The 13709-nt window shown below is 42.1% G+C and overlaps 1 protein-coding gene across 2 annotated transcripts in view; it reads left to right on the plus strand.

Moving 5' to 3' along the window:
* Nucleotides 1-13709, plus strand: part of man1a1 (mannosidase, alpha, class 1A, member 1) — a 590495-nt gene that overhangs the window by 240438 nt on the left and 336348 nt on the right. For both annotated transcript variants that reach the window (XM_070885307.1, XM_070885308.1), the window contains exon 3: nucleotides 633-748. In XM_070885307.1, the coding sequence (XP_070741408.1) occupies nucleotides 633-748 (116 nt within the window). The remainder of the gene's footprint in view (nucleotides 1-632; nucleotides 749-13709) is intronic.

The following is a 13709-nucleotide window of genomic DNA, read 5'->3' on the forward strand; positions in this document are numbered from 1 at the left end:
AAAGCGTTGTAGCACTGCAGTGACCTACCCAGCAGCTGTCAGCTTGAGTTAAATTGGTTTCTAAATTACAGTAAAGATAAAACCTTCATGAATAACAAACCCAAATCTTTTGTTGCACTGGGAATTTTAAGTTTGTTTTAATTGGTACATACCTTGGAAACAATCTTGAAGTTTTAGTTGTAGTGCTTATTTTTTTTACAAGTGTGTTATACAACAACTAAATAGGAAAATTATCAGTAGGGGGGGGAAATAAGAGAAATCTGTGTAGATTTTAATATATTTATGCCTGCTTTGAAGCTGCTAGTCTTTACATTAATTAATGTGAAGAACTCCCTGCGATTTGTGATGCAAGTGTCTCGATAGTGTTTTCAAAAGTATTCTGCTTCCTGCATAGCTCCCTGATGACATCATACTATTTACAGTAAAAGATTTCTGTCATTTCTCACTTTTCCATTGTTTAGTGGCAAATTAATTTATATCCCATATATTCACATGTATGCCTTTGTGAATTTATTGTGTATCTTGGGAAATACTTCCGATATTAAATAATTTAGGAGAAACTATTACTGTCAGTTTTCTTTATCCTAGAGACCTGAGAGAAAGCTTAAATCGGTTTATATCTTGCTTTGTAGGTAATATTCAAGGAGCAACAATAGTGGATGCCTTAGATACATTGTACATTATGGGAATGCATGATGAATTCAAAGAAGCAAAGGAATGGATTGAGAAGAATCTTGACTTCAATGTGGTAAGTATTTTTGTGAGAACTAATTTTATGTTTCCATGTAAAGCAAGTGAAAATGACCTGCCTAGATAGAGAAAGAAGGCTGAGGATTTGGGGCAGACTATCTGGGCTGTGAACTGGCAGAGGAATCTGGATGGGTACACTGGGAAGATTTGGGGTGAATGTCTAGGCAAAGGATATAGCAATTGGGGCAGTCTTGTCTGGCTCATGAATAGAGCGGACATCTAGAGAGCAAATTTAATAATTTGACTCCCCTGAGTTGGAGCAGCCCACTGAAAGTCTATCACTTTGTTGGACATGTACAGAGACCTGAATGGGTCACTCGGGCACAGAGGTCCAGAAGTTATTGTGAGGAAGGCTGAATTAAACTAAGTTCCAGAAAGAGAGCAATATTCAAAGCCTCCAGCCCCTGAGAGAGGGATGGCATCTGGTTGCAAAACTTATTGGATAGATTTGCAACAGAACAATTTTGTGGGTAAGTTTGAAGAATTCTTGTGTGAATTGCTCGCAGTTTTATCTGCTGTTATAAACCAGAAAACCGTAGTTTTAACAATGTTTGGGTTACTAATGCACCATTATGTCACCTGAAAGCATTTTTGGTAGTCTTTTAACCTACACCATTAGTCTTCCTTGCTAATTGGTGGCTATTGATTCTTCATTGGTAGCTCTTCTACTTTTCTGTCTGTTCACTACTATTGGAGAATTGTTCATATTAAGTGATCTGCTTTTAATGATACCTACAAGATCTCCTCTGGTGCAGCTGACTAACTTGATTCTTTGTTTATAAAGATAGGAACATTATACTGTGTAACTATATTCTGCTGCTTACATGCAGCATTGTGTAATCTTCCATTTCCTTTTTAAGATAAGGTGTGGGGGGGGGGGGGGGAGGGTGTTGATGTATAGTCACTAATAAATCCAAAAAAGAATTCAGTCTTTGTAACCACTCTGTGGGTAATGTGGAACTTGGTACAACATGGCAAAGTTGAGGCAAATAGATTAGGGCTCATGAAGTTGAGGGTAATAATATTCACATGGATAGTGGATTGGTTAATGGACAGAAAACTGAGAGTAGGGATAAACAGGTCATTTTCTGGTTGGCAGGCTGTAACTAGTGTGCTACTGCAAGGATAGTTCCTGGGCTTCAGCTATTTACAATCTGTTTTAATAACTTAGATGAAGAGACCAAGTGCATTGTATCCACATTTGCTGACGATACAAAGCTAGGTGGCAAAGTAAGCTGTGAGGAGGACACAAAGGCCCCTATTTTCCACCTTCACGATTTTTGGCGCCCATGTATGATAACATGCCCCCCCAGTTTGCGCTTAAAAAAAACGGTAGTTTCCACAAAGCAAAAGTTACTTTTAGCGCCGCGCTACCTGAAGACAATTCTGAGGGCGGAGCTTGTAGTGTGTACCCACTGTTTAACAAGCATGTTAATGGCATCCAGCTTTGCTATGGCGTGCAGGTCGTTTAAGGTTTAAAAAGCCCCTTTCATGAATGGAATTAATGGCAGAATTTTACGAGAGGCGGAGGCCTTCATATAAAAAGTTTAATAAAGGCATTAAAAGATATAAAAGTTAATCTAGTGAATAAATGTGTTAACTTGATTATAAAATATGTAGTTTTTAAAAAAAAGTTTAAATCTTGCACAGACAAGTTTTTTTTGAGTCGTATGCCTCTTCAGCTGCTCTGCTGTTACAGGGGTCCAAGGGTTGCATTTTCCTCTCCTTCCAACCCCACTTAACCCCAGCTCAAGCAAGAATCCTGTCAAAAATATTTAAATTAGTACGGCCCCAGAAAATTTGATGAAATCCGCAGCGGCAAGGTGCAAAGGCTGCCACATTGACTTTGCATGAGGATACTGTACCCACTGAGTGGAAAAAATTTAAATCAGATGCAACCCCCAATGGACTTGCGCCCGGGATTGCAGCGGGCCAGAAGCAGGGAGGCCATTCGGCCTGGGGTTGCGGCGGAGCGGGGAGGCCATTCGGTCCGGGATTGCGGCAGGTCAGGTGCAGGGAGGCCATTCGGCTTCGGGTTGCGGCAGAGCGGGGAGGCCATTCGGACCTGGATTGCAGCGGGCTTGAGCGCAGATTTCCTTAAGTTAAGGTGGGCTTTTTTACAATGGTACCGAAGGTCACACCATAGGTTGCGCCATTTTGAAAAAAAATCGTTGGCGAAACTGACAAATGCCAAAAACTGAGTGGAATCCCTTTTGCACGCAGACCAGCGCCAAAAAAATCTGGCGCTGACAGTTGGCCCCAGCATGAAAACGAAGTGGAAAATTTCCAAATACCAATTATTCAAAAAAAAATCAATGGGCGGCAATAAAAATGCACCCAATGATGGTGAAAATTGCTCTCAAAGAGCCTGCAAAGGGATATAGACAGGTTAAGTGAGTGGGCAATAAGGTGGCAGATGCAGTATAATGTGAGGTTATTCACTTTAGTAAAAAGAATAGAAAAACAATATTTTTAAACAGTGAGAAACTATTAAATGTTGGTGTTTAGAGAGATTTGGGTGTCCTCTTATAGTAAACACAAAGTTAGCATGCAGGTACAGCAAAAAATTAGGAAGACAAATGGCATGTTGGTCTTTATTGCAAGGCGGTTGGAGTACAAGAGTAACAAAGTCTTGCTACAATTGTACAAGGCTTTGGTGAGACACACCTGGAGTACTGTGCACAATTTTGGTCTCCTTAACTGAGAAAGGAAATGCATGCCTTAGAGGCGGTGCACCAAAGGTTCATTGGATTGGCAAATGGAATTCAATCCGGCCAAGTGTGAGGTAATGCATTTGGGGAGGTCTAACAAGGCAAGGGAATACACATTAAATGGTACAACACTGCAAGGTATAGAGGAACAAAGAGACCTTGGAGTGCAGGTCCACAGATCCCTGAAGGTAGATAAAGTGGTTAAGAAGGCATAAGAAATGCTTGCCTTTATTAGTTGAGGCATGGAATACAAAAGCAAGGAGGTTATGCTTAAACTGTATAAAACACTGGTTAGGCTGCAGCTGGAGCACTGTATGCAGTTCTGGTCACCACATTACAGGAAAGATGTGATTGCACTGGAAAGGGTGCAGAGGAGATTTATAAGAATGTTGCCTGGACTGGAGAATTTTGGCTATGAGGAAAGATTGGAGATGCTGGGTCTGTTTTCTTTGGAACAGAGGAGGCTGAGGGGGGACCTGATTGAGGTGTATAACATTGAGGGACCTGGATAGAGTGGATAGGAAGGACCTGTTTCCCTTGGCAGAAGGGTCAACAACCAGTGGACATAGATTTAAAGTAATTGGTAGGAGGTTTAGAGGAGATTTAAGGGGAAATTTCTTCACCCAGAGGGTAGTGGGGGACTGGAACTCAGTGCCTGAAAGGGAGGCAGAAACCCTCACCACATTTAAAAAAAATACTTGGATGTGCACTTAAAGTGCCGTAACCTGCAGGGCTATGGACCAAGAGCTGGAAAGTGAGATTAGGCTGGATAGCTCTTGGTCGGCCGGCATGGACATCATGTGCCGAAATAGCCTCCTTCCGTGCTGTAAATTTCTATGGTTCTATGAGCGGGTTATCCTATGAGGAGAGATTGAGTAGATTGGGTCTATTCTCTCAAGTTTAGAAGAATGAGAGGTGATCTGATTGAAACATATAAGAATGAGGGGGATTGACAGGGTAGATGCTGAGAGATTGTTTCCCCAAGCTGGAGAGTCTCGAACGAGGTGGTGGTGTAGTCTCAGGATAATGGGTCAGCCATTTAAGACTGAGATTAGGAATTTCTTTACTCAGAGGCTTGTAAATCTTGGAATTCTCTACCCGGAAGGGCTGTCGATGCTGAGTCACTGAGTATATTCAAGGCTGAGGTGGATAGATCAAGGGATATGGGGATCGCATGGGAAAATGGAGTTGAAGTCAAAAATCTGTCCTGATCTTATTGAATGGCGGAGCAGGCTCGAAGGCCGTATGGCCGACTACTCCTCCTAATTCTTATGTTCTTATGAATAGCATGGGTGCCTTTAAGAGGAAGGTAGATAAGTAAGGAGAAAGCAATAGAAGGATATGCAAATAGGTTTAGAATGAAGTAAGGTGGGATGTGGCTTGTGGGGAGCAATAAACACGAGCACAGACCAGTTGGGCTGAATGGACTATTTCTATGCTGTAAATTCTATGTAATTCCCATAAATAGGAATATCCCAAGATCAATTATAGAGGTTCATTGTTTTTCTGTAAATGGGTAGCTACTTGTAAATCCCTGGCTCCTACCAAGGTCAGAAAATATCAAGAGGATCATTGGCATTCTCTTCAGCAAAGGACAGAAGTTTGCATGTATGCCAAGGTATTAAGCTTGAAGTGTGATTTGAGGTGTCTCAATACTTCTATGTAAACTATGGGATTTTTGTGATGTTGCTCATGGCAAGTTAGATGATACACTATTTTATAAGGCCAGGAGTATTATACCTGCTACAATGTATTCTTCTGCTAAAGTGAAGCTGTGACCCCATAAAATCAGAATCCAAGGGTGAACTGTGAGGTTATAGGGCAGAACAGGCTAGAGCGGGAAGCTAGAAAGCGGGAAATTGTGTTAGGGAAATTGATGGGACTGAAGGCCGAGAAATCCCTGGGGCCTGATAGTCTGCATCCCAGAGTACTTAAGGAAGTGGCCATAGAAATAGTGGATACATTGGTGATCATTTTCCAACAGTCTATCGACTCTGGATCAGTTCCTATGGACTGGAGGATAGCTAATGTAACACCACTTTTTAAAAAAGGAGGGAGAGAGAAAACGGGTAATTATAGACCGGTTAACCTGACATCAGTAGTGGGGAAAATGTTGGAATCAATTATTAAAGATGAAATAGCAGCACATTTGGAAAGCAGTGACGTGATCGGTCCAAGTCAGCATGGATTTACGAAAGGGAAATCCTGCTTAACAAATCTTCTAGAATTTTTTGAGGATGTAAATGGTAGAGTGGACAAAGAGAACCAGTGGATGTGGTGTATTTGGACTTTCAAAAGGCTTTTGACAGGTCCCACACAAGAGATTGGTGTGCAAAATTAAAGCACATGGTATTGGGGGTAATGTACTGACATGGATAGAGAACTGGTTGGCAGACAGGAAGCAGAGAGTCTGGATAAATGGGTCCTTTTCAGAATGGCAGGCAGTGACTGATGGAGTGCCGCAGGGCTCAGTGCTGGACCCCAACTATTTACAATATACATTAATGATTTAGATGAAAGAATTGAGTGTAATATCTCCAAGTTTGCAGATGACACTAAACTGGGTGGCGGTGTGAGCTGTGAGGAGGACGCTAAAAGGCTACAAGAGTGACTTGGATAGGTTAGGTGAGTGGGCAAATGCATGGCAGATTCAGTATAATGTGGATAAATGTGAGGTTATCCACTTTGATGGTAAAAACACGAAGGCAGAATATTATCTGAATGGCGGCAGATTAGGAAAGGGGGAGGTGCAACGAGACCTGGAGGTCATGGTTCATCAGTCATTGAAAATTGGCATGCAGGTACAACAGCGGTGAAGAAGGCAAATGGTATGTTGGCCTTCATAGCTAGGGGATTTGAGTATAGGAGCAGGGAGGTCTTACTGCAGTTGTACAGGGCCTTGGTGAGGCCTCACTTGGAATATTGTGTTCAGTTTTGGTTTCCTAATCTGAGGAAGGACGTTCTTGTTATTGAGGGAGTGCAACGAAGGTTCACCAGACTGATTCCCGGAATGGCAGGACTGACATGAGGAGAGATTGGATCGATTGGATTCACTGGAGTTCAGAAGAATGAGAGGGGATCGCATAGAAACATATAAAATACTGACGGGACTAGACAGGTTAGATGCAGGAAGAATGTTCCTGATGTTGGGGAAGTCCAGAACCAGGGGACACAGTCTAAGGATAAGGGGTAGGCCATTTAGGACTGAGATGAGGAGAAACTTCTTCAGTCAGAGAGTTGTTAACCTGTGGAATTCCCTACCGCAGAGAATAGTTGATGCCAGTTCATTGGATATATTCAAGAGGGAGTTAGATATGGCTCTTACGGCTAAAGGGATCAAGGGGTATGGAGAGAAAACAGGAAAGGTGTACTGAGGGAACGATCAGCCATGATCTTATTGAATGGTGGTGCAGGCTCGAAGGGCCGAATGGCCTACTCCTGCACCTATTTTCTATGTTTCTCGAACAGGGTATAGTGGCTGGTGGGAGAGAGAAGGCAGAGCAGGGTTAGAGGAAAGGGCGGGAGGTGGGGTGTTGGGGGGTGGGAGGTAGAGGAAAGTGAAGTGGAGCACACTAAGAAGTCAGATTTAGAGCCCTGGAAGGGGGTGTCATTTGGAAGGAGAAAATTGTAGGTCGGTGGAAAACTCTAAAGTGGGGCTGGAAGCCCTGCAAGGGTGTTTACACCACTGGAACCAGTCACACCAGTATGGTAAACCCGGCCAGAGCAGTACTGTGGAGAGTAGAAGGATGAAAGAATAGGGAGAGGAACGGGGAGGCAAAAGCGTGGAGAAGAGGGAGTTTGTGAGGTGGCGGAGTTGTGTCGAGGTTTTTAAGTTTCACAGAGACTAATATAGAATCATTTTTAAATATAGACAAGAATATGTTCCACACATTGGATGTATATGAAATATAACTTATGTTAATACAAAGTCTTATTGAATGGTGGTGCAGGGCCGAATGGCCTACTCCTGCACCTATTTTCTATGTTTCTATGTAAGGTTACAATCCATTTCACTGCTTTACTTTGTGAGAATTTATTTGAAAGCCATCATAGCTGGAGCAGCAGCTCTTCATGAGCACCCACTTGCCATTTTGGGAAGAAAAAAAATTGAGGTTGGAGAATGGAGTCCGTTCCCAAAGATAGGTTGGAGTAGCGACTCTTCCTGAGATGCCGCTCACTTCTTTAGAAGAAAAGAATAAGGCCATGGTCAAGAAGTACGATTTGGCTGTGGAGGCAGTTAAAAGGCCAAAGGTCAGGACTGAAAATGGGACTCTGGCCCTGAAGGAACGTTTTTTTTTCTCATTTATTCGTTCACAGGATGCGGGCGTTGCTGGCAAGACCAGCATTTATTGTCTTGAGAAAGTTGGTGGTGAGCTGCCGCCTTGAATCGCTACAGACCATGTGGTGAAGGTATTCCCACAGTGCTGTTCAGGAGGGAGTTCCAGGATTTTGACCCAGCGACGATGAAGGAGCAGTGATATGTTTCCAAGTCAGAATGACATGTGATTTGGAGAGGAACTTGGTGATGGTGTTCCAATGCACCTGCTGCCCTTGTCCTTCTAGGTAGTGGAGGTTGCGGGTTTGGGACATGCTGCTGAAGAAGCCTTGGTGAGTTGCTGCAGTGCATCTTGTAGATGGTACACACTGCAGCCACATTGGGTGGGGTGGCCTGCTTTGTCCTGGATGGTGTCGAGCTTCTTGAGTGTTGTAGAACTGTATTCATCCAGGCAAATGGAGAGTATTCCATCACACTCCTGACTTGTGCCTTGTAGGTGGTGTAAAGGCTTTGGAGAGTCAGGAGGCAAGTCACTCGCCACAGAATACCCAGACCCTGATGTGCTCTTGTTGCCACAGTATTTATGTTAAGTTTCTGATCAATGGTGACCCCCAGGATATTGATGGTGGGAGATTTGACAATAGTATTGTAGTTGAATGTCAAGGGAAGGTAGTTAGACACTCTCTTGTTGGAGATAGTCATTGCATGGCACTTGCCATTTCACAGCCCAAGCCTAAATGTCATCCAGGTCTTGCTGCACACAGGCATGGACTGCTTTGTTATCTGAGGAGTTGCGAATGGAACTGAACACTGTGCAATCATCAGCGAACATCCCCACTTCTGACTTTATGATGGAGGAAAGGTCAGTGATGAAGCAGCTGAAGATTGTTGGGTCTAAGACACTGCCCTGCGGAACTCCTGCAATGATGTCCTGGGGCGGAGATATTTGGCCTCCGACAACCACAACCATCTTCCTTTGTGTTAGGTATGATTCCAGCCAGTGGCAAATCTTCCCTCGCATCTGCCTCCCCACCCAGATTCCCATTAACTTCAATTTTACCAGGGCTCCTTGATGCCACGGGCAGTCACTCTAGCCTCAGCTCTGGAATTTATCCATGTTTGGACCAAGGTCGTAATGAGGTCTGGAGCCGAGTGGTCCTGACTGAACCCAAACTGAGCATCAGTGAACATAGAAACAGGAGTAGGCCATTCAACCCTTTGAGAGCCTGTTCCGTCATTCAATGAGATCATGGCTGATCATCACTGGAGAAGTACCACCATCACTGCCTCCGCAAAATCTTGCAAATTCATTGGCGTGTTCTCTCAGGCCAGCATCGAGGCATTGACCACACTCGACCACATTGTCCGCATGCCTGATGCTAGATTCCTAAAACAAGCACTCCAATCCGAGACACATCATGGCAGGCGAGTCTCAGGAGGGCAGAGAAAATGCTTGAAGGACACCCTCAAAGCCTCTTTGAAAAAATGCAACATACCCACCGACTCTTGGGAATCCCTGGCCTAAGACCGCTCAAAGTGGAGGAGGAATAGCGGAGAAGGCACCGAATACTTAAAGTCTCTTCGCTGGGAGCACGTGTAAGCCAAGTAGAAAAAGCGGAAGGAGCATATGAAAAATCAAGCACCCCATCCACCCGTCCCTCCAACCACCATCTGACCCACCTGTGACAGAGACTTTAGATCCCGCATTGATCTCAGCAGTCACCTTAGAACTCACTTTAGTGTGGAAGCAAGTCATCATGACTCCGGGGGACTACCTAAGAAGAAAAGAGTCGGATTTATGTTTCAATTCCATTTAGTCACCTTTGTTCCATATTGTTTGGCAACTTCAACAGAAATCTATTGATCTCAGTCTTGAACATTTCAGTTAACCCAGCACCACAGTCTTTTGAAGTAAATCCTGATTTCCCTCCTAAAAGGCATAAGCTCTCATTTTAATCCTGTTCTGGATTCATTTATTCGTTCATGGAATGTGAGCATCGCTGGCAAGTCCGGCATTTATTGTCCATCCCTAATTGCCCATGAGTGGTGAGCCGCCGCCTTGAATCGTCGCAGTCCTTGTGGTGAAGATACTCCCACAGTGCTGACTTTATCATAGCTGTTTAGTACAACTGAGTGGCTTGCTACACCTTTTCAAAGGACAGTTAAGAATCAACCACGGCAGGTTTCCTTCCCTGAAGGCATTAGTGAACCAGTCGGGTTTTTACGACAATTGGTATTTTCAAAGTCGCCATTACTGCTACTGATGGTAGCTTTTTTAAAATTCCAGATGTATTTAATTGAATTTAAGTTCCCCTAACTGCCATGGTGGGATTTGAACTCACGTCTCTGGGTTATTAATCCAGGCCTCTGGGTTACTAGCCCAGTAACGTAATCGCTCTGTTACCGTACTCAATGGATTCTCCTGCCAGAAAATTTATTTTCTCTGTATCTACCTATGAAATCACTTTCATTTTAAACTCTTCGATTAGATCAGCCCTCCACATTCCAAACCCAAAGGAGTACAGGCCAAGTTTATGCAACCTGTCGTCATAATTTTATATTTTAAGCCTTGGTGTCATTTTGGGGAATCTGCACTATACCGCCTCCAGTCCCAATATATCTATCCTGAAGTTCAGTGGCCAAAACGCAGTACTCCAGATAGGGGCTGACAAAGTCCTTGTAAAACTGACGCATCACTTCCTCACTTTTGTATTCCAACCCCCTTGAGATAAATTCCATTAGCCTTTTGTATTACTTTTTGTACCTATCTACTAGCTTTTAGTGATTTGTGTACTTGGACATCTAAATCCCTTTGCTTCTCCACAGCTCCTAATCATCATTAAGAAAATATTCTGATATGTCTTTCTCCGATCTAAAGTGGATGACCTCATATATCCCCTCAATGAACTTCATCTGCCAAAGTTTTCTTCGCTCACTAAATCTGTCTATGTCTCTTTGCAATTTCCACCCATACTACTTACTGTGCCTCCTAACTTGGTATCATTGAAAACTTGGATTTATAACTCTCTCTTCCTTTATTGAAGTCATTAATATATGTGGTGAAAAGCTGAGGCTCCTGTACAAATTCCTCAGGAACACCACTTACCATATTACACCAATCAAGAGAATCAATCCGTTATCTCTACTTTCTGTCTCCCAACCAATTAACGACCCATGTCATAAGGTTACCTCCATTTCTGTGCGCTCTCATTTTTGCTAATAGTCTCTTGTGCGGAACCTGATTAAATGCCTTCTGGAGGTCCCTATAGACAACATCCCTATCTGTCATGCTAGTCACTGTCACAAAAAAAAAATCAACTAGATTAGTTAGACATTACTTGCCCATCACAAATCCATGCTGACTATTTGATCAACAAAAACTTGCCCAAGTGCTCAGTGCTCTGTTTCTGATAATAGATTCCAGTAACTTCCCCACAATTGATTTTAAATTGACAAGTCTCTCATTAGCTGGTTTCTCTCTCCCGTCTTAAATAATTGAATGACACTTGCAATTTTCCACAGCACAATTTCTGAATCTGGAGAGCTTTGGAAAATTATGACCTGAATATATCTGCAATTTACACGCTTATTTCTTATAACGCAGTATTTTGACCAGGCACCATTGGAAATGGAGCAGGATGACCTGAGCACTGAGAAATTTAAATTTAAAAAATAAAATTGAAAAAACTTGAGTACCTTGGGGAAGGGAAATCAAGACACCTGGAGATCTGGCCAAACTAGGTAATTTATAATTATTTGGGCAATTACAGTTAACATTTTATATTTAACCTTTTAAAGATTAGTTGCTTTGAAGCTGACTAAGCTGCAAGCAGAAAAATAAGATGGTGGATAAGACTATTTTTGTGTAATCAAGTGAGAATGCAAACTCTTCACATTCTAGAATATATGCAGTTATGTAATGCTACTTCAGTTTCTGTCTTTAAAGGCAAGAAATATTAATGTAAATGATCATAAACTACAAATTTTAAATGCACTAAATATTCATTATCCTCCAAGACAGTCTTTAATTTTAGTCCAGATTATAACACTGTAGCTCAGATTGAAAGGCTGTACTCAACTGCCCTCTAGCAAATGGAGGAATAAAGGAAAATAATACAGCAAAAAGACTGCTTTGATGCTTGCTAAATTAATATTTTCATTGCATAACATCATTACAATGGCTGCACATAGTTTGAGTGAAGCAGCTAGATGTATTTGTTTTGATGTGAAATTATAATTTTAAGGTGGGCCTTAAATTCGAAACATAACTGAGGTTTCCCAAACTGAAACATTAATTCGCAGTAATTAACATGAAGCCTGTGGTGAATGCAGTTAGAAAAATCTGACCGTTCCAGGAGTAAATATTATTTATTGTACCAGGTACTCTTAAGAAAACACAAATTACCAAGTTCAATACTATAGACAGATGGATTGGGTAGTTTTATGATCTCTACTACATCATTTTGCAGACCTGATATTATACACTGGATTAGTAAAGCTGGAGCGGCTTTTACACAGGTTGTCTGGATTCAGAGATAGTGTTGTAATTCCAATGGTTATGCAGACTGTTTTTGATTAACTTTACTCTTCTGTCATGTTTTTTAAAAATTTCTTCTTTCTGATTCACCTCAGAATTTTCTTGAAGACTTGCTGGTTAGCGCAGCATTTGCAGGGCCCTGAGATGAAATCACTTAACAATTCCTTGAGAGATAGGGGTGGTTAGTGGGGTGGAAGTGGAGAGAGACTGCCATGTGAGCTCATTCATCAGTTTTAAAAATATTTTTGTCAAAGTTTTAAGTACCATTTCAGTTTCACAAGGATCCCTGTTTTGAGCCGTTGCATAGTGATGGTTTGTGATTGTCAATACTAAGTCACTGGATAGGAAGAAGAGGAGTGTAATGGGTTTAATGGGTTGTGACATGTTACAGGAAATAATGCCATTCAGAACTGTTATATGATGTCAGATTGAAAGTAAAAATAATTTTGAGAGGTCTGCTACGTACCAGTGGTCAGAAACTGGAAGAAACTTAAAAAAAAAAAATGAAATCTAATAATAAACTGGTTCCAGTTTTATTTCTTCTTGGTTCTTTTTTTCCTTTTAAGTCCCAGTTCTTTTCATGGCATCCTGATTAATTTTGCCACTTTGAATAGTTTCCCTCGTTTTTTTTAAACCATTAATTTTTAATGTGCACATGAATACAAGTTTCTTGTCAAGCCAGATGAAAGTATTTAGCACACTTTCTAGATGGAGGACATAATCAAATTCTCGACAGAATTACAATGGCAGTAACTTATTTTGAGTGTCGTTTTTTTTCCTCCTTGGAAATGTAAATTGGAATGAAAATTTATTAGTGTCATATTTTGTGCATGTGGAAAGTTGGGATTAGGGCAGAGGGTGACGCAGCTAAGGGTAAATCCTTGGGGGACTCCAGAGGGAATAGTGTGGAGGGTGGGACGAGAAACCGTTACTGCAGATCCTCTGACTACAGTCGAATAGGTGAGAGTTGAACCAGGCTGGGGTAGGCTCATAGCTGGACAATGCAAGACAGGCTTTGGAGGAGGATGCTGTGGTTGATCGACCCTTTCAAATGCTGCAGCAAGGATGAGGGATAATGCACCCCGGTCACAGTCACATAGAATGTCATTTGTGACTTTGATTAGGGCCGTTTCAGTGCTGTGTCAGGGGTGGAAACCTGGTTAGAGAGACTCAAACATGGAGTTGCAGGAAAGATTGACATGGATTTACGACAGGACAACACATTCGAGGACTTTGGAGAAAAAAGGGAGGTTGGAGCTGGGGTGGTTATTGGCCAGGACAACGAACCTCCTCAACTACTGGAAATGGACTGCTACATCTACCCTACCTCATCCTTTCAAAATTATAAACACTTCTGTCATATCGCCCCATAATATGCACTGTTCCAATGAAAAGTTTATATTTCCTTTTACCAGTCAAAATCTGCATTCTATGT

Source organism: Pristiophorus japonicus, chromosome 7, assembly GCF_044704955.1.
Source record: "Pristiophorus japonicus isolate sPriJap1 chromosome 7, sPriJap1.hap1, whole genome shotgun sequence".
In the NCBI taxonomy this organism is placed as follows: Eukaryota; Metazoa; Chordata; class Chondrichthyes; family Pristiophoridae; genus Pristiophorus; species Pristiophorus japonicus.